Genomic DNA, 24,278 nt, shown 5'->3' on the forward strand with positions numbered 1-24,278 from the left:
GACATAATTATATGAATGAGTATTTATGTAATAAACGTATGGCATATTAATACAATGAACATGTTCTAAAAAAAAAAGGGTCCTATGTTCCCCAGTCAGGCAGTCACACACAAAACAGCTACATAGGACCCGGGGAACATAGGGACGACCGCAGTAAGGCTCTCAAGGCATGATTCTGTCTTACTGTCATCACTCTTGTGAGGACTTACATTCAAAAACAACTCTGACTCATCTTCAACTTCTTCAATATAGGATTCATCATTTTGTTTCATAATATTCATCAAAATCTTTTCTGCCTCAGACAGTTATGCAGTTTTCTCATCCATTTTGAATGCTGTTTAAGGGCACCAACTACACTTACGCCCTTCTGGCTCTGAACAAACATGTGGGTCCTACATGTATTTATTTATATATTTACATGTATTTTACTCAAAACATTACTCTTTGTTTTGTTGCTTTATTCAATACAGTTTGATCTCAGATAAATGGCGCTGCACCGTGGCTGCCCACTGCTCCTCAGGGATGGGTTAAATGCAGAGAAAGAATTTCACTGTACTAGCTGTATATGTGACAAATAAAGTACCTTTAACAAATCTGAGCTTTTGGTGACACCTGTCTTGCAATATACATCAGCACAGGGCTGTCATAGCACACCATATAGACACTGCTTGACCTTGAGTTGTGTGTTTATTCAGTCATTAGTATGTGAGCCATTAGTGATGCAACAGAAATTTATTATGGACTCAGAACAATAAACCTCTGTTAAGACAAAGTACACGCATGAGTTCACAAAATGAAGTGTCAATGAAGAACCTGCAAACTAGAGAATAATTCATTGTACAGACGTAGACCATACAGAGTAAATACAGTACTACCTTGAAAATCTCTCTGTTTGATGCTGTTGTATGAGAAGGTCCTAAAAGCTATACACTTAGCTACATTATAATGCAGTAAAAGTTTATGGATGATGAAAGAAGTGTGCTATTTAATAAAGTAAGAGAGTAAAAGAAAGATGTATTGAAAGAAAAATTGATAATGATTATGTATTGTTGTGTTGAACATCATAAAAGAGAGAGACTTTTGAAGAATGTGTCATCCTCAAACACAACAATTACATTAACAAAACAATATGTAATAATTAATGGTTGAAAACTGAATAATGAAATTCCTCATTTTTACATTGTTTTGCAATATTGTCCTTCATCCTTAGCCTGTCTTGGTTCCAGCTTTGTCCAAGTCCTCGGAAACTGATGGAGCATCTCTCTGTTGGAATATATCATGATGTTAATTGGTTATTTAAGAGAAACAAGCAACATGGAAAATGTTTGTTCAGCATATGATTTTCTGTATTTGCCACCATATACAGGAAAAAATGTTTCACAATTCCTAAAATGTTCCTTGATATATACATTGTGATTTCTTTGTTAAAACTCACCACAGACCCTCCTTCTCTGTGTTTGTTGAACGAACAGGTAAGCCATTTTATGTATTCCTCTCTAATCTAGAAAAGAACAACGACAATATGACTTGTTTGGAGATATGCATTACTGCATTTTAAAACGTAGGACTGTGGTTATAATTCCCATTGTTGACAGCAGTGCTCTGTGACAAAATACACCAGTGAGCAGATTTACAAGAGTGAACTGCATAAAAAGTCTTACCTCCTTATTGAACAGGCAGTGGACGATGAAGAGGAAGGTGCCCTGCTGTGAGTTGAGGATTATAAAAAGGACTTGAAAGAAAAGGTTTGTCTGATACAAGCCCAGAATCCAGGTGCAGCCCAGAATGACAAATTGGGCCACGATCTTGAACACAATTAATCTGCAAACAAAACAAAAACGAAGTGAGTGCAGATGGCTGCCAGCCACTCAGTCTGTCTTCACTTATAATCAAACAGCTTCTTTTTTTTTTGGATCAAACACATGCAGATGTAGTGAACTGTCAAATGAAGATGCAGAGGACACATTCACCTTGTATCTTTGGACTGGGAGATATCGCTCTTCATGTTGGCCAGGGTGGGTCTCAGGCTCCATAAAGTAGCACAGAACAAGATCCAGTTAAGCTAACAGAGAAAAGACATTTAGAAAGAGTTTGGAGGTGCTCCAATTATCCCTTATTATAGCTGCTTACTGTATATCATAACATGATACAGACTCACTGCAATGACAGTAATCACTGGCCCTGTTAAAGCCCATTTGAAGTTGCGCTGTTCTGACAGCCAGCACCTGTAATTCATACATGACATATCATTATCCAGGCTTATACGGCTACAGAGGCTGAAAACACTGACCTTGAAAACATGATGTTAAAATGAATTAATCTGTGTCACTCACGCCCCTGCCTCAGTAGCTCCATATCCATCAGAATACACCAGTGCTGAAACACCCACAATCACAAAAGGAACTCCATAGCCAATCAGATAAAGAACTGGCCTTGGGAGGCCATCTCTCTGGATGACCTGCACCTTAGACAGCCTTCGGACCAGCAGGTAGAGCTGCAGGGCCTCCAGCAGCATCCACACAAAACTTGCAACAACTAAGAAGTGAATAAGCCCGGCCATGACAGTGCAGGCCAGCTGTGGAAACACATAAGATGAATCTTAGAACCAGTAAAATACTTATCTCATTTATACACCAAACTGGATTTTTTTTTTGGCTGGCACCAATTTGGTGCATACATGTGTGTTTGAGTGTTTGCAGATTTATTTTCCTGCACCTCATGTTCAACATATCTGTCATTCCACAGCAGCAGTAGATGAGATAAGGCGAGGCTGATACAGAGATGGAGACGGGCTGTGTTGTTGATTTTAGGATTCCAGCTACACAGGATGAAGGTGAGGATGGCCAGTGCAAAGAAGAATAATCCGATAATCACGCACACCCGGTTCAACCACTCTAAGAAAGGATCCTCTGGTGGAGGCTGAAAAGCCAAAGGACAAGTGTCAACACATGTTGTGACTAACCTGACATTGGGTGTGGGAACCTGTAGTATCAAATACACATTCCAACAGATTTATACCTCCCCTATCTGCATGATGAGGGCGAAAGTGGAGAGATGAGAGCAGCTGCATACTGTGTAGTTTTCATTGGTGTATGCAACCCAACAGCCATCCACTGACCAATGCATATTTTTAGTCTTTTCTCCTCCTTTTTGACTTCCTTCTCCCGTTCCTGTCTCCTGTGTTTTGTCCTCCCAGTACACACAGGTTACCAAACCAGACTCAGGTACTGCCTGATGGAGCCAAAGAAAACATGGAATTTTAGCTTTTGCTGAAAGATTTCAATCTACATGATACATACTTTAAAAAGTATTTATCTTAAACATTGGACAAGACCTTCTTGTGATGGATGGTGAAATTGACAGGCTCTGTGAGGTTGGTGTTATTCATTCCAGGCAAGATTGCAGTGATAACATCTGAGTACATTTCTGTACTGTTCTCTGTTTCAAAGTATTGATGACTAAGAAGACTCTCCATCCCATTCAGTGTCATGAATGCAGCCGCTCCAGAACCTGGGAGTGTACACATTGTGGAGATCAGAGACTACCAGTGTTAGGGATGTGAATCTACACATTTCAGAGTGTGTACTGTATGGTGACGGACGGTGATCGCTTCAGTGAGAGAATAAACTTTAAAATTAATCCGTCCAAAGTTCATATAACGTTGACCAAATGAAAACTGGTTATGTCTACAGGGTGCGAAATGAATGTAAACCAGCTGCATACTGTATCTAATTACTATTATCACTTTCCTTATAAGTTTTTTTTTCTCACCATTGTTGTTTGCGGCCAGATTCTCAAGGTTGATCTCCATGCTGTTTCTATTAGTCGAGAGAAGAGTGTTCTCTCCTTTGAAGTTTTCAGGTCCGATAGTTTCGAGACTTAGATCTAACACACGGATTAGTGTTATAGCAGGTTGATGTGATATCGACCCATTACGCATAAACCAAAATAAACCCATCTTACCAACTGTTGGGCTCTTCACAGTTGTCTTGGTTTGGTTCTGACCTGAATGCACCATTGCAGAGACTAAACGGTCTGAAAGGCCCAGAATCACACTGCCGGTCTCCCCGTCACCTTCACTGCTCACTGTGCTGGACGGGGCACGTGGCCCAACACCCGACACTTCCTGTAACAATAGAAACACATAAAAAACTGACTCGGGTAATGATGCAAACCTGAAATAAGATTTTGAAAAACTTCCTCCAAAAGTGGCACAGTTATATTGATTATTATATTGATATTGACAAGTTATTTATGGAATAACACTAACCATAGAGGCTGAGAAGCTGTTTGCAACAGTCTGCAAAGAAAGCAAAATAAATAAAGAGGAAGAATTGAATTAATTTCCAGTTTCTGAAAACCAAGAAAATGTTGTTACACAAAGCTCAAGCATAGAGCAATATTGGTAGTTATAGTCTAGTCCTTTTTTAAGATTTCTGGTGAAGGACCAGCACTTTTTGTTTACCACTTACCGGCTCTGGTAAAACTAAGCCTTCATTGTCTTGCAGTTGTTGATCCATATTGCCAAGAAATGCTCTTTCTTTTGTTTGTCCCTGCAGCAAGTACAACAGGGAAATATTGTTGTTTGCAGTGTATGAAATTCAAGCTTATTGGCATGGGTAATTTGTCAAGCTAACCAACTTAGCTACTTAGTTAACCCATACTTTATTCAAAATCCTGAGACACTTTTTTGTCTTTTAGTTTGTGAAGTTGTTTAACAAAATTGTTCTTTCTTTGATAATGCCACTTTGGTGATAAGATTTACCTCTGGTGGTTTTATTTCATCTAGAATCTGCTTCAGACCTGTTGAGTCAGAGTAAATATCAGCATGTATCAGTGGTTCAGCACATTGGAACAAAAATATGCGAATCGTACTTGCATCCAAAGCTTACTTTGACAAAATGAAACACCTAATGTCCACACAATTCCAGTTGATGGGTAAAATCCATCTGGACAAGAACAATAGAAGGTCCCTGGTGCATTTGTGCACACGGTTTGTTCACCACATATTCCGGGTGTCTCCATGCACTCATCTATATCTGTAGAGAAAGAAAATACATACGCAAAAAATACAACAAAAGAGGTTTAGCTCAGTTGGCAGAGCAGGCGCCCCATATACAGAAGCTAATAGTCCTCGCTGCAGCCGGCCCCGTATCGAATCCCGACTTGGGCGGCCCTTTGCTGCATGTCATTCCCCCTCTCTCTACCTCCCCATTTCCCGTCTCTCTCCACTGAACTATCAATTAAAGGCAAACATGCCCAAAAAAATACTTTAAAGAACAAAAAAAAGAGGTAAACTGAAATAAGAAAAGTAACAAGTAACATAAGGCAATGGTACACACAAACCTGTGCATGGGTTGGATGTACTGGCTATAACACCTGGGTTGATTGGTCGATAACCAGGAGAGCAGGTGCAGACATAAGATCCAATTGAATTTGTGCAGTTGGCATCAGGACCACAAATGGCAGCATCTTTGACACACTCATCAATATCTGCCAAATTCAAAATACACACACGCACACACACACACACACACACACACACACACACACATATGCGAAACAATAGAGTTGATATCTTTGTATATGACTGTTGATTTGCATTTTTCCATTTGCTCCTAGAAACTAAGTACCAATACCGATACAAATGTTGGTTTCACTGGGGTCCTCGTCTGGTTGAGTTGGTTCATAACCCAGTTGACACGCACAGGTATAAGACCCAGGAGAGTTGGTGCAATCTGAGTCAGGGCCACAGATGGTGGAGTTGAAACATTCATCGATATCTAAAGAAGGAACAGTTCACAGATCAATTGGTGTGAGGGGAAAAGTGTCAGGGCATTGTTTTAATCCAGAGCAATGGAATGAGATTTAAAAAAAAACAAACACATTCATCAAAAATATTAAAATATTAGTTTTAACCAAACGTGCAACATTTTACTAGGAGCACGCAATTAGCGCCCTTGGTTGAACTTGGTTGTTGACGTTTTCATCTTTTATCCAAGATTCATTCATCCATGATAGTATAGTTAAGCATCTTCTTCCCATTTTTGGAAATTAGCCTTTGACAATCCAGTTGGTACCTTGTTATGGTGGAGCGGCTTGTGTGTCTCTGGCTCTTGAAAGCTATACTAGTGGGGCCTAAGCCCCTTACCCTGGCAGGTTCTAACAAATAGGCAGGTGTAGAGGCCAGAAACACAAACTCTTCCCCGAGGTCAGGGGTTAGGCATGGGGCTAACAACACCACACGCGTAAAAACTCCAGTGACCTAATGACTGATGTTACAGCCACAAGAACTAAGTAACATCAATGGCCTTGATAACAACCCTACAAAAGTTAAATAGCTCTCACTCGCTACCAGTCATTCAGAAATGAAGAAGCCTCTTGGAGGAGAGGTGAAATGTTTTCAAGTATCTACAGGCTAGTTGTGTTCTATTCTTATCTTGGCCGAAGGTTTTCTCTTCAGCTGAGAGGTGATAGTTTTATTGTAAAGCTTCTCATTGAAAGAAAGCTGAATTTGGTGAAAGCTTAGAAAACATTGATTAGCTGTCTTGATTATCCAATTATGTGCAATACTGCTGTTAACACCAACCTTGGCAAAAAGGGGTTGCATCATGGTCAATGAGGTAGCCACTATTGCAATTGCACTCAAAACTTCCTGCGTTGTTGACACAGCTACCTTCTCCACAGATATCCTCAACACACTCATCAATATCTGGAAAAGAAAAATATAATCAACTGGAGTCTCGAACTGGATAACACATTTATGGCACAATAGCTCAACTGAAAGACACACAAGTTTGAGATCAACAGTGAGAGAGAGTAGTACCGCCACATAGGTTGGATGGTCCAGGTGGTGATGCGGGATTTGCTGCTTCGAATCCATTCAGACAGGCACAGACAAATGATGCAATGGTGTTGGTACAGTTGGAGTTAGACCCACATGTTCCCGAATCCTTCTCACACTCATCTATGTCTGCCAAGAGATGTTACAGACCAGAATTGAAGGTGAGCATGCATGTACCATCCCAATGCACTACCTTCAAAAGATAATTGCGGGCGATGCACATCATCAAAAGAGTGTACTTACCAACACAACCAAATGAATCAGGTGTAGGTAGGTGTTCTGGAGGGATTTCATACCCAGAGATACAACTACAGCCCCCACTACTAGATGAACACTCTGCAAGTGGTCCGCAGGAGTCTGGTTTACACTCATAATGAACTAAACAGAGATTATAAACATACAGGTATAGAATCAAACACAAATTATATTCATGAGAAAAAAGATTTTTGTAATGGGATCTCCCGCAATTAATAGGAGGCATCAATATAAAGCAAAGGGGGAAAAAAGTTCCTTACAGGTCACATAGACTGTGCTGCTTTGTGGGTGACCTGATGGTTTGAATATGTGGAAGCCTCCAGGACAGAGGACCAGACTCAGAGTACTGGAGTAAGAAGTGGTGCAGCCAGTGTAATCACCATAGATTGTCCCTGTTGTTGGACTTAGAGATTCAGATGTGGGATAGTTAAATGCAACACGAATAGGATATGAGCCACCACCAATAGCGGTACCATGGCAGCCTGTGATGATTCTGTCTCCACCAATCCCTGTGAAGCGCCACCACTTCCCAGTAAGTCCTCCATCAGTGTTCTTTGGGTAGCCGGGGAAAGACGTAGATGTAAATAATACGTTCCGCCATGGTTCAGTTATGTTTGTGTATGTGTCACAAGAGCCTACAAGGGACAGCAAAACACACTGAATGTCACATTGAACAAATGACAAAACAAATGACTGACATAATCCATAGCTGGAATGTAACTGGTGTTTATAATTTAATATCATCCATACCTGGAGGAAAAGTACAGTGTCCACAGATCAACAGTGCAGCTACAAAGGACAAAGACAAAGACATGTTGTAGCAAAGAATACCTGTAACATGTTTAAAAAAAGAACTAGATGTGTAGGTAAAAAAGATAATCAGCAAGACTACCAAATAATTAAGCATATTGATGAACTGGCATTGATTACAAAAAAACTGTTCATATACATAATTCATATTATATTATAGATAATAATAATAATAATAATAATAATAATAATAATAATAATAGAAAAAACTATAAAATATTTATCCTACGTTATTCCAAATGTGATCTGAACACAAATCCAGACATTAAAGTCAGATTATTGGACTGTGCTGCTTTAGCAGGGATTTTATTGAATACTGTGGCAAAGAATGAATAAATACTTTAAAATCACCTCTATAAAATTATCTTCATCTAATCTACACTTAGAACAAACACAATTATTTTAACTAATAACAAAGAAAAGATTGTATGGCTACTGCCCATATTGAGAGCACTAATCAAACAGATAGCAAATCTGGAGTCCAATCAAGACCGAAGTATAATACTGAAGGTGTGGATCAGAGCCACTTTGACTAAACACACAAAGATTTTGATTTGGTTTTTCCACAAAGAACTTTGTCATCATTTACTTTTATCAAGGTAGCTCAAAGGAAATTGTCAAGGTGGCTGTATACCTGCTGAATTTCACTGGGTGATTCAGATCAATGACCCGGAATATCAAACAAAATTAAAAACAAAGTAAATACACATAGTACCAGTCAGAGGTTTTCAACGCAGTTACTCCTAGAACCGCCGTGAGGTCATTTTGACCTCATCCCACTACAGGCCTATTAGAAGTTACTGGAACATTTGGTCTTTTTTTTTTTTTTTTTTTTTCAAAATAGCATGTGAAAATTAATGAAATAACATAACCTTATCCCTAATTTCATGAATTTTGCCACATTAGGATTCTTTGCCGATGTAATACGTCTTGTATGCATCGCATTTTTCATTCTTTGTGGCAATGTTGTATGTATCGTCCCTGCAAAATAAACATTAAAATAAAATAAAATAATAAAAATTCAATTCAGTTGAACTATCAATGGAAAATTACATTGTAATAAGATACTGGGAAGAGCTGTCAAACTGTTAAAATAGGTGTCAAACGGATTTTAAAAAAAAGAACATTACTCATAAACATTGAACATAATAATGACAGTCCCTAGCTCTCATGAGGAATGGACATGAATTCAGAAATATGAAGAAATAAGAAGAGACACAGGCTGTAGGCACTTGATGCATGATTTGACTGTTTTTATTTTTTATTACAGTGCATTTTCACTGTAGCCCTGTCTTCGCTTCTTCTGAGGCTAACGGACTGACTAACTATCTAACTAACTAACTAACTAACTAACTAACTAACTAACCAAGTGACTAAATGAACATTCTTTAGTCCAGAATTGCCATCACAATGATTGGAAATTCAATTTAGTAAATTATACCATACACACACTATTCGATGCGTGCATGTGTGTATGGCATTACTATAAAGTGTTTTGAGCTGTGTCTGGCTGGCTATAAGTGCAGTCCATTTACCATTTTTGCATTGCAGTGAATGGAGGTCGAAATGACCTCTTGGTGGTTCTAGGTAAAATCACTCTTTTTTTTCTCTCTCTTTTATACTACAATCATCAAAACACATAAGATGATGTGGAACACACTTTTAGGAAAAGTCATCCACTGGGAGACATAGGGTTTTTTTACGCAAACAGAGTTACGTGCATTTTAATAGACGATAGCCTAAGGGTTCACTTACTTTTTCCATCAGCAATGAAAGATTTTAACGGTTGTGTTCAATAAATAGGCCAGAACAAATGCCTGCAACTGCTTTGTGTTATGAATGAGATGAAAATCATATTCATGCCACTGAATAGAAAACAGAAATTAATTAACTCACCAAGGAGAAGTGAAAAGGTACAGCAGTTCATCATGACAGGTCCCACTCTGTCAAAAATGAATCAGAACTGTTTAAGCCTATATGTATATTTTAGAAATTTGCACAACATCCACAAACTGTTTTCACAAGGTTTAGCACTGATGCAAAAAACAATGCAAATAATGCAAAAGCTTATTTTAAGACGAGAGGTGGGGAGAGAGGTCTGAGTGGTACACTGAAATATATTTGTGTTCCACATAAATAAACAATACTGATAATAGCAATCTGTAATTTTAACAAAGGCACATAGCAATTGATAATAGTTTCAAAACAAAGAGCAAATAAACATAGGCTACTTGTGGAAAAATTGATTCAAACAAAAAAACAGGTGTACTTAATAGTCCATAATATACATAATCTTATCCTCATTGAGTCATTGTGGACATTGCACATAAAGAATAGCCTATTTCTCTTTTCTTTTCTTTTATTCTTCTTCTTCTTATCATTATCATTTCTATGTGTATATCATTATTTTGCGGGAATGTGGTTCTGATGTTGCATGTTATGTTACATTAGTTTCACCGTCATTGTTTGATGAAAATGTTACAGTACAATGTTGTTGTAAAAATGTAAAATGTGTGATCAGCTAAATTCTCCTGAAAAAAAAGGTAGCAAAAGGCACACATGCTTTACACCAAATGCTCCTGATGACTAACTTTCTTGGCTTTTTCAATTTAAACCCATGTTAGGCATAAATGTCTTGAGTGATCCTTTGTGGTCATAGTTACAATTTCTGGGTGTAAATATAGACACAGATGTGTCATTATATTCTGCGTAAAGGCTGAAAAATATAAAATCAACCTTTTTTGTGGTAGGCTATCACGTGCTCCAGTCACTTGCATGGATACAAATCGTGGAACACCTCAGGACACAGAGTGCACGCGTCACTTGTCATGTCAATTTGTCTTGTAAAACTGTACCTTGGCAGCGCTTAGCCTTTATGTAAATAACTTACAAATTCCCAAACACAAAGGGAAGAAGTAGACCATTGATTTTAAGGCAACTGCCACAACATTGTATGTCACATCTGAACGGTTAAGAATGAGAGCCAACAGGTTACCGGACCACTTTTTGTGGCATGTCTGATCTTGTTACATAATAGTAAGGGCAACATTTGAAAGTCTGGGAAATAAATCCTTGCCAAGAAATTTATTCACCATTGTGTTAAGGAAGGTGTGTAGGTTTCACATATTAAAATGTTGAAATTAAACTCCCATGGGAAATCCCCCAAAAACTAAGTTGGAGCTATGTGCCCCTAAGGTGAAAAAGAACAGGTACAAACATTCATTCATCCCCTCCTCTATTAGGATACTCAACCTGTTGGAACAGGGTCGATGATGTTGTCAGGGGCGCAACTACCTACTTTCTGGGGGGTATGCAGACATTGCTGCTATTGTGCTTTTTATTTTTTGTAAATATTTTTATTGCCTTACTGTGTTTTTATTGAGTGTATGTAAAGTGATGAGCCCTGTCAAAGACAAATTTCTGCTACCCTTTGGGGCAGACAATAAATTCATCTATCTATCTATCTATCTATCTATCTATCTATCTATCTATCTATCTATCTATCTATCTATCTATCTATCTATCTATCTATCTATCTATCTATCTATCTATCTATCTATCTATCTATCTATCTATCTATCTGGCTTAGGTTATATTAAAGCTGGGCAGCTTTCTCTGCTCTACAATCCAGACTACAGCCTCTGAACCTCTAACACAAGAATACCCTCGAAAAAATACACAATTTAAAATAGGTTTTGTTTGAGTGTAGGGCCAGCAACATGATATTTTGAAAATAAAGCAATGACAGGAGCCACTGTTAAACCTGTAGGCTAACTCTAAAAACCTACCTAAACTCACTTCTCTGCTGAAGTCGGTGTGGTTTTGGTAACAGCGTGACGTTGCTGTTAAACTACTGTAGCCTACGCTCATTATAAACATCACGACAGTCCAGGGTCCTTTTAACAACGTGATCCTGTCGCAGTTCATTCGTGTTGTTTACCAGAGACCGGACACTGAGGAGGAAGAAGAGGAATATTGCTGGGCATCCCACAGCAACATTACCAAAATGAAGCCAACTTCAGCGGAGACGGGCGAGGAGTTTAGTGCTTAACCCTCCTTTCTTTCCCCGCATGAGAGCCCTCTGGGCCGGCGGAGCATCCGACGTGAGACTCTGATACAACCTCAGCAGTCGCAAGTTGATCCCCCGCCCCCCTCCCCCTTGCCTCTTCTGACACACACACACACAACATGACTCTCAGCAGCAAGGTGACATGGGGGCGCCCACTCCACTAACTTGATGTGGAAATGAGCTGTAGTTAAGTTTCGTTTTTTTTTTGTTTGTTTGTTTTGGAGAGCGCTCGTGCGCCCTCACAAACATTGCGCCCTGGAGGGGGGGTGAGGGAGCGGAGGGGCGCCTAACTAGTGACATGCCTCTCTGTTATTGATCATATCATTTACACATGCACAAACAGCTGTTAAATACAGAAAATGCCGCCTCAAAATCATTTTTCCCCCATCGGGCGCCCCCTCTAGCGCGGCGCCCCCCTATGCGCCGCATATAGCCTACCATAGGCTACCCACTTTTTGCGCCACTGGATGTTAATAATAATAATAAATTTTATTTATAAGCGCTTTTCCAAAAGCTCAAAGACACTTTACATACAATAAATGCACAAGACATTCAATTAAAAGCAGCAAAGACAGTATAAAACATAGAAAACAATATAAAACACACACAGAAATTATGTATTAAAAGCTGATTTAAAAAGGTGTGTTTTTAACATGGTCTTGAAAGTTGGGAGGTGAGTGCAGGTGCGGATGGGTTTGGAGAGTGAGTTCCAGAGGGAGGGGGCAGTGATGGAGAAGGCTCTGTCCCCCCAGGTTCGATGCTTGGTCCGTGTGGGTGGTGACAGGATGTTTCCTTCGGATGAGCGGAGGTCGCGGGAGGGGGTGTGGTGATGGAGCAGGACTGTGAGGTAGGGGGGGGAAGGTTATTAAAGGAGTCATCACCCGGAAATCGCATTTTTCCTTGTTAAAACATGTATACTGGTGTTGGACCTCAGTGGAAACTTGCCTGAAAACCTGGGGTTTGAAAGTGGCTGAGTTTTTTCGTTCGGGCTCTTTGTTTAAGCCAGAGTAGCTCATGAGGCTGCGCACCACAACATTACGAGATTTTGATTCTGCTCCTACGGTGACGTCACCGTGGAGACTGCTTTCATAAACACACCTCTCTTCCACCACCCTGACTTCTGCCGCGCCGCCATTACGGGTTGTTTTATTTCCCACTGTAGCGCTGTTATTTCGTCACTTTATTAAGTTTTAAAATGTTTCATGCGAGAAAGTAAGGGTTTAGATCCCCAATGTGCGGTTAGTTTATCCAAATGACGGCTGCGTTGGGAGAAGTGAGGTGCAGCCAGCACCGGAGGAGCGGAGGAGGAGTGACTCCTCAACCCGCCTGCAGCGCTCGTTTACCTGGCCGAACGACATCGTCATGCCGCCGAAAAAAACTATCGTTAATTTATTAAGTTTTAATAATTTTTCATGCGAGAAAGTAAGGGTTTAGATCCCCAATGTGCGGTTAGTTTATCCAAATGACGGCTGTTTAGAAGTTAGCTCCGCGTTGGGACAAATGAGGTGCAGCCAGCTGCTGCAGTGAGCACCAGAGGAGCGGAGGAGGAGTGACTCCTCAACCCGCCTGCAGTGCTCGTTTAGCCGGCCGATAACAACGTCGTCGTGCCACCGGAGGAAAGGGTCGTTAATTTATTAAGTTTTAATATTTATGTATGCGAGAAAGTAAGGGTTTAGATCCCCAATGTGCGGTTAGTTTATCCAAATGACGGCTTAGAAGTTTGCTTCGTGTTGGGAGAAGTGCAGCTCCAGCGAGGCAGAGGAGCGGAGAGTGACTCGTCAGCAACCCGCCTGCAGCTGCTCGTTAACCGGTCAAACTACGTTGTCATGCCCGCGGAGGAAACGGTCGTTAATTAACTTACCCGCAGGTTTGTAGAGGTTTACCGCCGACTGGTTAAATTCTTTTTAGGAGATAAACGTTTGTCTCATTGATGAAATCTAACAATTGTGGCAGTCGTATTAGTTTGTTTGAATGAAAAGTGAAGCTTCACACAGAGCAGCAGCAGCTTTGCACCGGGGCTCTGTAGCCTACGTACAGAAATCACAACATTTGCATCAATAAATACATGTTTTACAATGAACCGATACAATTTTGTTTTATTTTATGAAGTTATAACATGGTTACGGTACACGACAGAGCAGCATAGTATATGCGGTTTCCAATACAGCCTGCATGTAGCCCACTGGGCCAGCCACCGTTCCGGCTCTGTCCTCCCTGCGTCCAATCTATGCACGCCTCATTACATATTAATACAATGAACATCCGGACCAGTCAAAACCTCGCGCCTACTCTCACAAGAGAAAGTTGCCATATGAAAAAGTGTCAGAACAAGCTCTATGTTTGAATTAAAAAAAAAAAATGTTTCCAATAAGTTTTAAGAACTGATTCAAAGCAATTTAAGGGGGATTGGATACATAAAAAACCAGGTGATGACTCCTTTAAGTGCTTTGTGTGTGAGGAGGATGATTTTGAACTGTATGCGGTGAGTGATGGGCAGCCAGTGCAGGTCACGGAGGACGGGGGTGATGTGATCTCTGGAGCGGGTGTGGGTGAGCAGGCGTGCGGCTGAGTTCTGGATGTATTGCAGTTTATTGAGGAGTTTGGATGGTGAACCATAGAGGATGCTGTTGCAATAGTCCAGTCTGGATGTGATGAATGCATGGATGAGGGTTTCTGCAGCAGAGAAGGTGAGTGAGGGGCGGAGACGGGCGATGTTCTTGAGGTGGAAGAAGGCGGTCCTGGTGATGTGATTGATGTGGAGGTCAAACCTTAGCTTACTGTCGAAGATGATTCCTAGGTTGCGGGTGTAGGATGAGGGAGACAAAGTGCAGTTTGAGGGTTTGGGGGACAGAACCAGAGCAGAGGGAGGCGTTAATGAAGTCAATGATGAGTGGGGAGATGACAGGGAGGCAGTCCTTGATGAGTTTGGAGGGTATGGGGTCCAGGTTGCAGGTGGAGGTTTTTATTCCGGTCATGATGGTTGTGAGTTGTGCTGGTGATACTGGAGAGAAGTGGGTCAGGTACTGGATAGTGGTGGGTGGGGAGGCAGGGAGGGAGGCAAGCGGGGAGTTGGGAGGGATCCTGGAGGTGTTGAGGTTACTGTAAATGGTGTTGATTTTTGTTTGGAAGAATGATAGGAATGATTGGCACTTTTCAGTAGTGAATGATGAGGAGCTGTTGTCGTGAGGTTGGAGAAGGGAGTTGATGGTGGAAAACAGAGCCTTGGGGTTGTTGGAGCCAGAGTGGATGAGGTGGGAGTAGTGGGTGGTCCGGGCAGCGTTGAGTGCTTCTTTGTACTGTTATAGGTGGTCGGTGTAGGCGAGAAGGTGAACTGTTAATCCGGTTTTCTTGCAGAGTCTTTCAAGTTGTCTTTTCCGGGTCTTCATTTGGCGGAGTGTGGGGGTGAACCAGGGGGCAGAGTGAGTGAAAGAAAGTGTTTTTGTTTTGGCGGGGGCAAGCTGATCCAAGCAGGAGGAGAGTGTGCAGTTGTTGTAGTTAACCAGGTCAGTGGGGTCATCAGATGGTGGGCGGGGTGAATGTTGTGATGGTGATGGTGATGATCAGTGACGGCTGGTATCAATGGGCTAGTGGGGCTAAGCCCTCCCTGCATTACACAACAAAAGATGAGGAAAAAATATTATAGCCTATATTATATTCTCTAAATAACATACAAAAGATTGTTCTAAGTCTTAGTAAAATCGGAACTGGCAACAATATTAAATAGTTTCAAGAAAAACACAGGATATCTCTAAATGGGCTAATTTTAATCAGCCCGAGCTCACCGAGTCTGCTCTCATTCATTTTCCGACTGTGGATGATTGACAGATGCCATGTCCCGCCCTCGCTATTGACCGACTGTTGGGGCTAATTTCATTCAGCCCACAGGCCGAGCGGTTCTGACCAATCAGCAGCGGGCTGACGCAGGGTCAGTGATTGACAGGCATCATGACCCGCCCCCTTGGTTCACTTGTCATTGGGGCTAATTTCATTTAGCCCAACACCGCTGTTTTCAGACCAATGACAGGAACCGGAGGGAAAGTTGTGTTGTTGTGGGAGGGAGAAGACAGAAACAGCGGCGCTAGGCGCTAGCATCACAGGTAGCGTTACTTTGCTGCTCTAAACTGTCTTTGCTAACATGAACGAAGTGGAGAATCTAGTTTCTAAACTCACCGGGAGCACCAGACTTAAATGACATGGCGATAACAGACCAGAAAGGCCGTCGATATGAGCTCATGGATGTAGCTGCATATATCGTCTTTTTTATTTATTTATTTATTTTTTAATTGGGCAATATCGTCGGGTGTGTGTGCGTGCGTGCGTGCGTGCGTGTGTATGTGTAAGTGTTTGTGTGTGTGTGTGCGTGCGTACGTGTCTGTGTGTGTGTGTGTGTGTGTGCGTGCGTGCGTGCGTGAGAGAGGGGGAGAGAGAGAGAGAGAGACTGTGTGTGTATGTGTGAGATAACCAGGTGAAGTTTTTTTTTTTTTTTGGGACTAGACCCTTACTTAATGCAGTGTGTAGGCCTAGTTAGTTGCTATACTTTTGTGAGATGGGATAACCCTAACTTTTAGCTGTGTTAACCATTTAATGGGTATCATTTATTTATTAGCCCACCCAACTAATTTGACCACCAGCCGCCACTGGTGATGATGATGATGATGATGTTGATGTTGGTGATTCCTCACTGTGGCTGACACTCACTTAAACTGCCTGTTGTTTTTATGTGATAGCTGTGATCTGTATATGTGACGGTTGAATGTACAGTAATGCTTTTTAATTTTCATACACCTACTGAATCAAATTGTCCAAGTTGGGACAAATAAAATTACTTGACTTGACTTGACTATCCATAAGTTGTTGCAGAGTCGGCCTATTATGCATGGGATTTGTAATGTGAGAGTTCAACCAAACCTTCTGCGTTGGACTCCCCTCGGACCCCCAGATGATATATCCGAGTTTGGAGAAATTTTTATTTTTAGGTCAAAAAAAAAAAAAGTAACCCGCGGAGTGGCCTTTTTTTCAAAATGGCCTGTGTGGTTTTTGGTCATTTTCTCCAAAACCACCGGCCCGATTTCAACCAAACCTTCTGCGTTGGACTCCCCTCAGACCCCCAGATGATATATCCGAGTTTGCAGAAATTTAAATTTTTGGTCAAAAAAAAAAAAAGTAACCCGCGGAGTGGCCTTCTTTTTCAAAATGGCCTGTGTGGTTTTTGGTCATTTTCTCCAAAACCACCGGCCCGATTTCAACCAAACCTTCTGCGTTGGACTCCCCTCAGACCCCCAGATGATATATCCGAGTTTGCAGAAATTTAAATTTTTGGTCAAAAAAAAAAAAAGTAACCCGCGGAGTGGCCTTCTTTTTCAAAATGGCCTGTGTGGTTTTTGGTCATTTTCTCCAAAACCACTGGCCCGATTTCAACCAAACCTTCTGCGTTGGACTCCCCTCGGACCCCCAGATGATATATCCGAGTTTGAATGAATTTAAATTTTTGGTCAAAAAAAAATAATTTTGGTCAAGAAAAAAAAAGTAACCCGCGGAGTGGCCTATTTTTTTCAAAATGGCCTGTGTGGTTTTTGGTCATTTTCTCCAAAACGACCGGCCCGATTTCAACCAAACCTTCTGCGTTGGACTCCCCCCGGACACCCAGATGATATATCCGAGTTTGGAGAAAAATTAATTTTTGTTCCAAAAAAAATAATTTAACCCGCGGAGTGGCCTCCTTTTTCAAAATGGCCTATGTGGTTTTTGGTCATTTTCTCCAAAACCACCGGCCCGATTTCAACCAAACCTTCTGCGTTGGACTCCCCTCGGCCCCCCGATGATATCTCCGAGTTTGGAGAAATTTTAATTTTTGGTAAAAAAAAAAAAATGGGGTCAAAAAAAAAAGTAACCAAACCCGCGGAGTGGCCTCCTTTTTCAAAATGGCCTATGTGGTTTTTGGTCATTTTCTCCAAAACCACCGGCCCGATTTCAACCAAACCTTCTGCGTTGGACTCCCCTCGGACCCCCAGATGATATATCCGAGTTTGGAGAAATTTGAAGAAATTTTAATTTTTGGTCAAAAAAAAAACGTAAGCCCCGCGCCTGTCGTCTTTTTAAAATCGCCTGTTTGGTTTTTGGTCATTTTCTCCAAAACCACCGGCCCGATTTCAACCAAACCTTCTGCGTTGGACTCCCCTCGGACCCCCAGATGATATATCCGAGTTTGGAGAAATTTTAATTTTTGGTCAAAAAAAAAAAACGTAAGCCCCGCGCCTGTCGTCTTTTTAAAATCGCCTGTTTGGTTTTTGGTCATTTTCTCCAAAACCACCGGCCCGATTTCAACCAAACCTTCTGCGTTGGACTCCCCTCGGACCCCCAGATGATATATCCAAGTTTGGAGAAATTTGAAGAAATTTTAATTTTTGGTCAAAAAAAAAAAAACGTAAGCCCCGCGCCTGTCGTCTTTTTAAAATGGCCTGTTTGGTTTTTGGTCATTTTCTCCAAAACCACCGGCCCGATTTCAACCGAACCTTCTGCGTTGGACTCCCCTCGGACCCCCAGATGATATATCCGAGTTTGGAGAAATTTGAAGAAATTTTAATTTTTGGTCAGTTGGAATCCCCTCGGACCCCCAGATGATATATCCGAGTTTGGAGAAATTTGAAGAAATTTTAATTTTTGGTCAAAAAAAAAAAACATAAGCCCCGCGCCTGTCGTCTTTTTAAAATCGCCTGTTTGGTTTTTGGTCATTTTCTCCAAAACCACCGGCCCGATTTCAACCAAACCTTCTGCGTTGGACTCCCCTCGGACCCCCAGATGATATATCCGAGTTTGGAGAAATTTTAATTTTTGGTCAAAAAAAAAAACGTAAGCCCCGCGCCTGTCGTCTTTTTAAAATGGCCTGTTTGGTTTTTGGTCATTTTCTCCAAAACCACCGGCCCGATTTCAACCAAACCTTCTGCGTTGGACTCCCCTCGGACCCCAGATGATATATCCGAGTTTGGAGAAATTTGAAGAAATTTTAATTTTTGGTCAAAAAAAAAAAACATAAGCCCCGCGCCTGTCGTCTTTTTAAAATCGCCTGTTTGGTTTTTGGTCATTTTCTCCAAAACCACCGGCCCGATTTCAACCAAACCTTCTGCGTTGGACTCCCCTCGGACCCCCAGATGATATATCCGAGTTTGGAGAAATTTTAATTTTTGGTCAAAAAAAAAAAACATAAGCCCCGTGCCTGTCGTCTTTTTAAAATCGCCTGTTTGGTTTTTGGTCATTTTCTCCAAAACCACCGGCCCGATTTCAACCAAACCTTCTGCGTTGGACTCCCCTCGGACCCCCAGATGATATATCCGAGTTTGGAGAAATTTGAAGAAATTTTAATTTTTAGTCAAAAAAAAAAAACGTAAGCCCTGCGCCTGTCGTCTTTTTAAAATGGCCTGTTGGGTTTTTGGTCATTTTCTCCAAAACCACCGGCCCGATTTCAACCAAACCTTCTGCGTTGGACTCCCCTCGGACCCCCAGAAGATATATCCGAGTTTGGAGAAATTTGAAGACATTTTAATTTTTGGTCAGTTGGAATCCCCTCGGACCCCCAGATGATATATCCGAGTTTGGAGAAATTTGAAGAAATTTTCATTTTTGGTCAAAAAAAAAAAACGTAAGCCCTGCGCCTGTCGTCTTTTTAAAATGGCCTGTTGGGTTTTTGGTCATTTTCTCCAAAACCACCGGCCCGATTTCAACCAAACCTTCTGCGTTGGACTCCCCTCGGACCCCCAGATGATATATCCGAGTTTGGAGAAATTTTAATTTTTGGTCAAAAAAAAAAAACGTAAGCCTGTCGTCTTTTTAAAATCGCCTGTTTGGTTTTTGGTCATTTTCTCCAAAACCACCGGCCCGATTTCAACCAAACCTTCTGCGTTGGACTCCCCTCGGACCCCCAGATGATATATCCGAGTTTGGAGAAATGTTAATTTTTGGTCAAAAAAAAAGAAACGTAAGCCCCGCGCCTGTCGTCTTTTTAAAATCGCCTGTTTGGTTTTTGGTCATTTTCTCCAAAACCACCGGCCCGATTTCAACCAAACCTTCTGCGTTGGACTCCCCTCGGACCCCCAGATGATATATCCGAGTTTGGAGAAATTTGAAGAAATTTTCATTTTTGGTCAAAAAAAAAAAACGTAAGCCCCGCGCCTGTCGTCTTTTTAAAATGGCCTGTTTGGTTTTTGGTCATTTTCTCCAAAACCACCGGCCCGATTTCAACCAAACCTTCTGCGTTGGACTCCCCTCGGACCCCCAGATGATATATCCGAGTTTGGAGAAATTTGAAGAAATTTTCATTTTTGGTCAAAAAAAAAAAACGTAAGCCCCGCGCCTGTCGTCTTTTTAAAATCGCCTGTTTGGTTTTGGTCATTTTCTCCAAAACCACCGGCCCGATTTCAACCAAACCTTCTGCGTTGGACTCCCCTCGGACCCCCAGATGATATATCCGAGTTTGGAGAAATTTTAATTTTTGGTCAAAAAAAAAACGTAAGCCCCGCGCCTGTCGTCTTTTTAAAATCGCCTGTTTGGTTTTTGGTCATTTTCTCCAAAACCACCGGCCCGATTTCAACCAAACCTTCTGCGTTGGACTCCCCTCGGACCCCCAGATGATATATCCGAGTTTGGAGAAATGTTAATTTTTGGTCAAAAAAAAAAAACGTAAGCCCTGCGCCTGTCGTCTTTTTAAAATCGCCTGTTTGGTTTTTGGTCATTTTCTCCAAAACCACCGGCCCGATTTCAACCAAACCTTCTGCGTTGGACTCCCCTCGGACCCCCAGATGATATATCCGAGTTTGGAGAAATTTGAAGAAATTTTAATTTTTGGTCAAAAAAAAAAACGTAAGCCCCGCGCCTGTCGTCTTTTTAAAATCGCCTGTTTGGTTTTTGGTCATTTTCTCCAAAACCACCGGCCCGATTTCAACCAAACCTTCTGCGTTGGACTCCCCTCGGACCCCCAGATGATATATCCGAGTTTGGAGAAATTTGAAGAAATTTTCATTTTTGGTCAAAAAAAAAAAACGTAAGCCCTGCGCCTGTCGTCTTTTTAAAATGGCCTGTTGGTTTTTGGTCATTTTCTCCAAAACCACCGGCCCGATTTCAACCAAACCTTCTGCGTTGGACTCCCCTCGGACCCCCAGATGATATATCCGAGTTTGGAGAAATTTTAATTTTTGGTCAAAAAAAAAAAACGTACGCGCCTGTCGTCTTTTTAAAATCGCCTGTTTGGTTTTTGGTCATTTTCTCCAAAACCACCGGTCCGATTTCAACCAAACCTTCTGCGTTGGACTCCCCTCGGACCCCCAGATGATATATCCGAGTTTGGAGAAATGTTAATTTTTGGTCAAAAAAAAAAAAACGTAAGCCCCGCGCCTGTCGTCTTTTTAAAATCGCCTGTTTGGTTTTTGGTCATTTTCTCCAAAACCACCGGCCCGATTTCAACCAAACCTTCTGCGTTGGACTCCCCTCGGACCCCCAGATGATATATCCGAGTTTGGAGAAATTTGAAGAAATTTTCATTTTTGGTCAAAAAAAAAAAACGTAAGCGCCGCGCCTGTCGTCTTTTTAAAATCGCCTGTTTGGTTTTTGGTCATTTTCTCCAAAACCACCGGCCCGATTTCAACCAAACCTTCTGCGTTGGACTCCCCTCGGACCCCCAGATGATATATCCGAGTTTGGAGAAATTTAAAGAAATTTTAATTTTTGGTCAAAAAAAAAACATGTAAGCCCCGCGCCTGTCGTCTTTCTAAAATGGCCTGTTTGGTTTTTGGTCATTTTCTCCAAAACCACCGGCCCGATTTCAACCAAACCTTCTGCGTTGGACTCCCCTCGGACACCCAGATGATATATCCGAGTTTGGAGAAATTTAGAGAAATTTTAATTTTTGGTCAAAAAAAAAAAAACGTAAGCCCCGCGCCTGTCGTCTTTCTAAAATGGCCTGTTTGGTTTTTGGTCATTTTCTCCAAAACCACCGGCCCGATTTCAACCAAACCTTCTGCGTTGGACTCCCCTCAGACCCCCAGATGATATATCCGAGTTTGGAGAAATTTGAAGAAATTTTCATTTTTAGTCAAAAAAAAAAAACGTAAGCCCTGCGCCTGTCGTCTTTTTAAAATGGCCTGTTGGGTTTTTGGTCATTTTCTCCAAAACCACCGGCCCGATTTCAACCAAACCTTCTGCGTTGGACTCCCCTCGGACCCCCAGATGATATATCCGAGTTTGGAGAAATTTTAATTTTTGGTCAAAGAAAAAAAACGTAAGCCTGTCGTCTTTTTAAAATCGCCTGTTTGGTTTTTGGTCATTTTCTCCAAAACCACCGGCCCGATTTCAACCAAACCTTCTGCGTTGGACTCCCCTCGGACCCCCAGATGATATGTCCGAGTTTGGAGAAATTTTAATTTTTGGTCAAAAAAAAAAAACGTAAGCCCCGCGCCTGTCGTCTTTTTAAAATCGCCTGTTTGGTTTTTGGTCATTTTCTCCAAAACCACCGGCCCGATTTCAACCAAACCTTCTGCGTTGGACTCCCCTCGGACCCCCAGATGATATATCCGAGTTTGGAGAAATTTGAAGAAATTTTAATTTTTGGTCAAAAAAAATAAAACAACATGCGGGGGGGCGCTAGAGAGCCCGAACAAGATGGCAGCATAGCGTGACAGCTCCCTGCAACTTCGCACAGAAAACTGCCCCGAACCTCTGTAAACCTGGTCAACCCCAACCCCAAGCAGCAAAGGAGTGCGTAATCTTCTCGAACGCTCGCCAAACAAACACACGAAGCAGCACGAAGACGGCGACGGCGACTCCGACTCCAACTCCGGTCAAGAATGTTGTAGCTAGCAACACTGCTAATGTAGCCAGCAACATGGCTAATGTCGCCGACGTGCTATGTGAGCTCAGATCACTCCGCTCCGAGTTCGAAGCTGGACGGAATTAACAACCAACTGGGGGAGCTGAAGCATTCTATGTCAGTGATGGAGAATAATTTAGGTGACATTAAACGAGATGTAACAGCTAATGAACAACGAATCGAGGAGGCCGAAGTCCGCATAGCCGCTACAGAGGACGCGCTGGACAAGACCGAGACGGCTCTGGCTAAAGCAACAAAGCGGCTCACATACCTGGAAGAAAAGACCGAGGACTTGGAAAACCGCGGGAGGAGGAAGAATATCCGGCTGTTTGGTCTTAAGGAGGGAGCTGAAGGTACGCGTCCTCTTTTGGACTTTATAAATGATATGCTACCCCAGTGGCTTGACACTGAAACCGACAGAGCATTTACGCTGGAAAGAGCCCACCGTACCCTGGCTCCAGCAGTTCCCAACCAGAACCGAGCCGTCCTCCTTCGCTTTCTCAACTACCAAGATAAGGAACACGTCCTACGCGCCACAAGACAGCGGGACATCACTCACGACGGATCCAAACTCGCATTCGTCCAGGATTTTTCAGCGGAGACGATCAGACGAAGACGGGAGTTTAACGCTGTAAAAAAACTGTTTGTTGACATGGGGACCTTCCGAGGATTTCACCTCCAACCGTGCAGGCTGAGAGTGCTACACAACGGGAGGATCCAGATGTTTTCCTCCCCACAAGAGGCTGAGGAATTCTACCGCAGAATCTCCGCCAAATAGCCTATACATGACCAGGTTTGAATCGCTTCCTATACATGGAGAGGGGTGAGTGCAGTGACTTTTGTGCAGAGAAATAGGCTCAGCACCAGGCTCGGCGGTGGTCACTTAAACCAATTTGCTCTACAACAGTGGGAAATATGAACAATTAACAGCAGGGACATACTGGTTATAACAAACAGAAACTTCTGTTTCATTCTCATTTTATTTTATATTATTTATTTACTCTTACGCGAACACTTGCAGTCTATGTATATGATTGTCACTTTATTTTGGATAGGTGAAAAAAAAAAAAAAAAGCATGAGAGGAACGGCATTAACACGGGAGCAGCATGTGTATAGGCTTTGATTTGAAGCACACACTGCCTTTTTTTTCTTTTTTTCTTTTTTTTCTTCCATAATATGTGTATAAAAACCATGCTATACTTATTATTTACTTAAATATTTTTATTTCATTTTTACCTGCATATTTGCTGTGAATTAAGTACCACCCAAGAAAGCTAAGTCTAAACTCTTTTCTGGCCTGCTCTCCTGCACAGAGATGCAACATTTTTCTAAACAAGATGGTGCCGTTGTTGACGGATAATTGTTAACTTGCCGTCACCTTGACGGTGTTACCTGTTCCAGTGGGGTTTGCCTTGTCGTTTGGAGGACTATGCCTGGGGTTTTG

At 41.8% G+C, this 24,278-nt stretch overlaps 1 protein-coding gene across 1 annotated transcript; it reads right to left on the minus strand.

The window, feature by feature from the left end:
* Nucleotides 1-1,079: 1,079 nt before the first annotated feature.
* On the minus strand, nucleotides 1,080-14,953 carry LOC146983104 (uncharacterized). Its single transcript, XM_085785602.1, has 23 exons — nucleotides 14,833-14,953; nucleotides 14,490-14,771; nucleotides 7,360-7,734; nucleotides 7,088-7,222; nucleotides 6,827-6,973; nucleotides 6,590-6,712; nucleotides 5,640-5,783; nucleotides 5,347-5,493; nucleotides 4,893-5,039; nucleotides 4,766-4,803; nucleotides 4,473-4,553; nucleotides 4,271-4,300; nucleotides 3,964-4,126; nucleotides 3,772-3,885; nucleotides 3,335-3,510; nucleotides 3,019-3,231; nucleotides 2,716-2,919; nucleotides 2,334-2,575; nucleotides 2,159-2,225; nucleotides 1,971-2,062; nucleotides 1,662-1,821; nucleotides 1,436-1,501; nucleotides 1,080-1,263 (listed from the first exon to the last, which is right to left on the minus strand). Exons 1-23 carry the CDS (start codon nucleotides 14,951-14,953, stop codon nucleotides 1,207-1,209), a joined length of 3,324 nt encoding a protein of 1,107 aa, XP_085641728.1. The 3' UTR covers nucleotides 1,080-1,206.
* Nucleotides 14,954-24,278: the final 9,325 nt, after the last annotated feature.

The sequence above is a fragment of the Trachurus japonicus genome, chromosome 8, assembly GCF_045865225.1.
Source record: "Trachurus japonicus isolate A0001 chromosome 8, Traja_1.0".
NCBI lineage: Eukaryota > Metazoa > Chordata > Actinopteri > Carangiformes > Carangidae > Trachurus > Trachurus japonicus.

What these genes read in the sequence shown, in the direction of transcription:
- LOC146983104 (XM_085785602.1), bottom strand. Translation starts at nt 14,953, where the DNA reads ATGACCGGAATAAAAACCTCCACCTGCAACCTGGACCCCATACCCTCC. An exon ending in TCTGGCCGCAAACAACAATG is followed by an intron (nt 3,511 to 3,771) that starts GTGAGAAAAAAA and finishes GTACACTCCCAG; the next exon opens with GTTCTGGAGCGGCTGCATTC. An exon ending in ACTGCCTGTTCAATAAGGAG is followed by an intron (nt 1,502 to 1,661) that starts GTAAGACTTTTT and finishes GTTCTTTTCTAG; the next exon opens with ATTAGAGAGGAATACATAAA.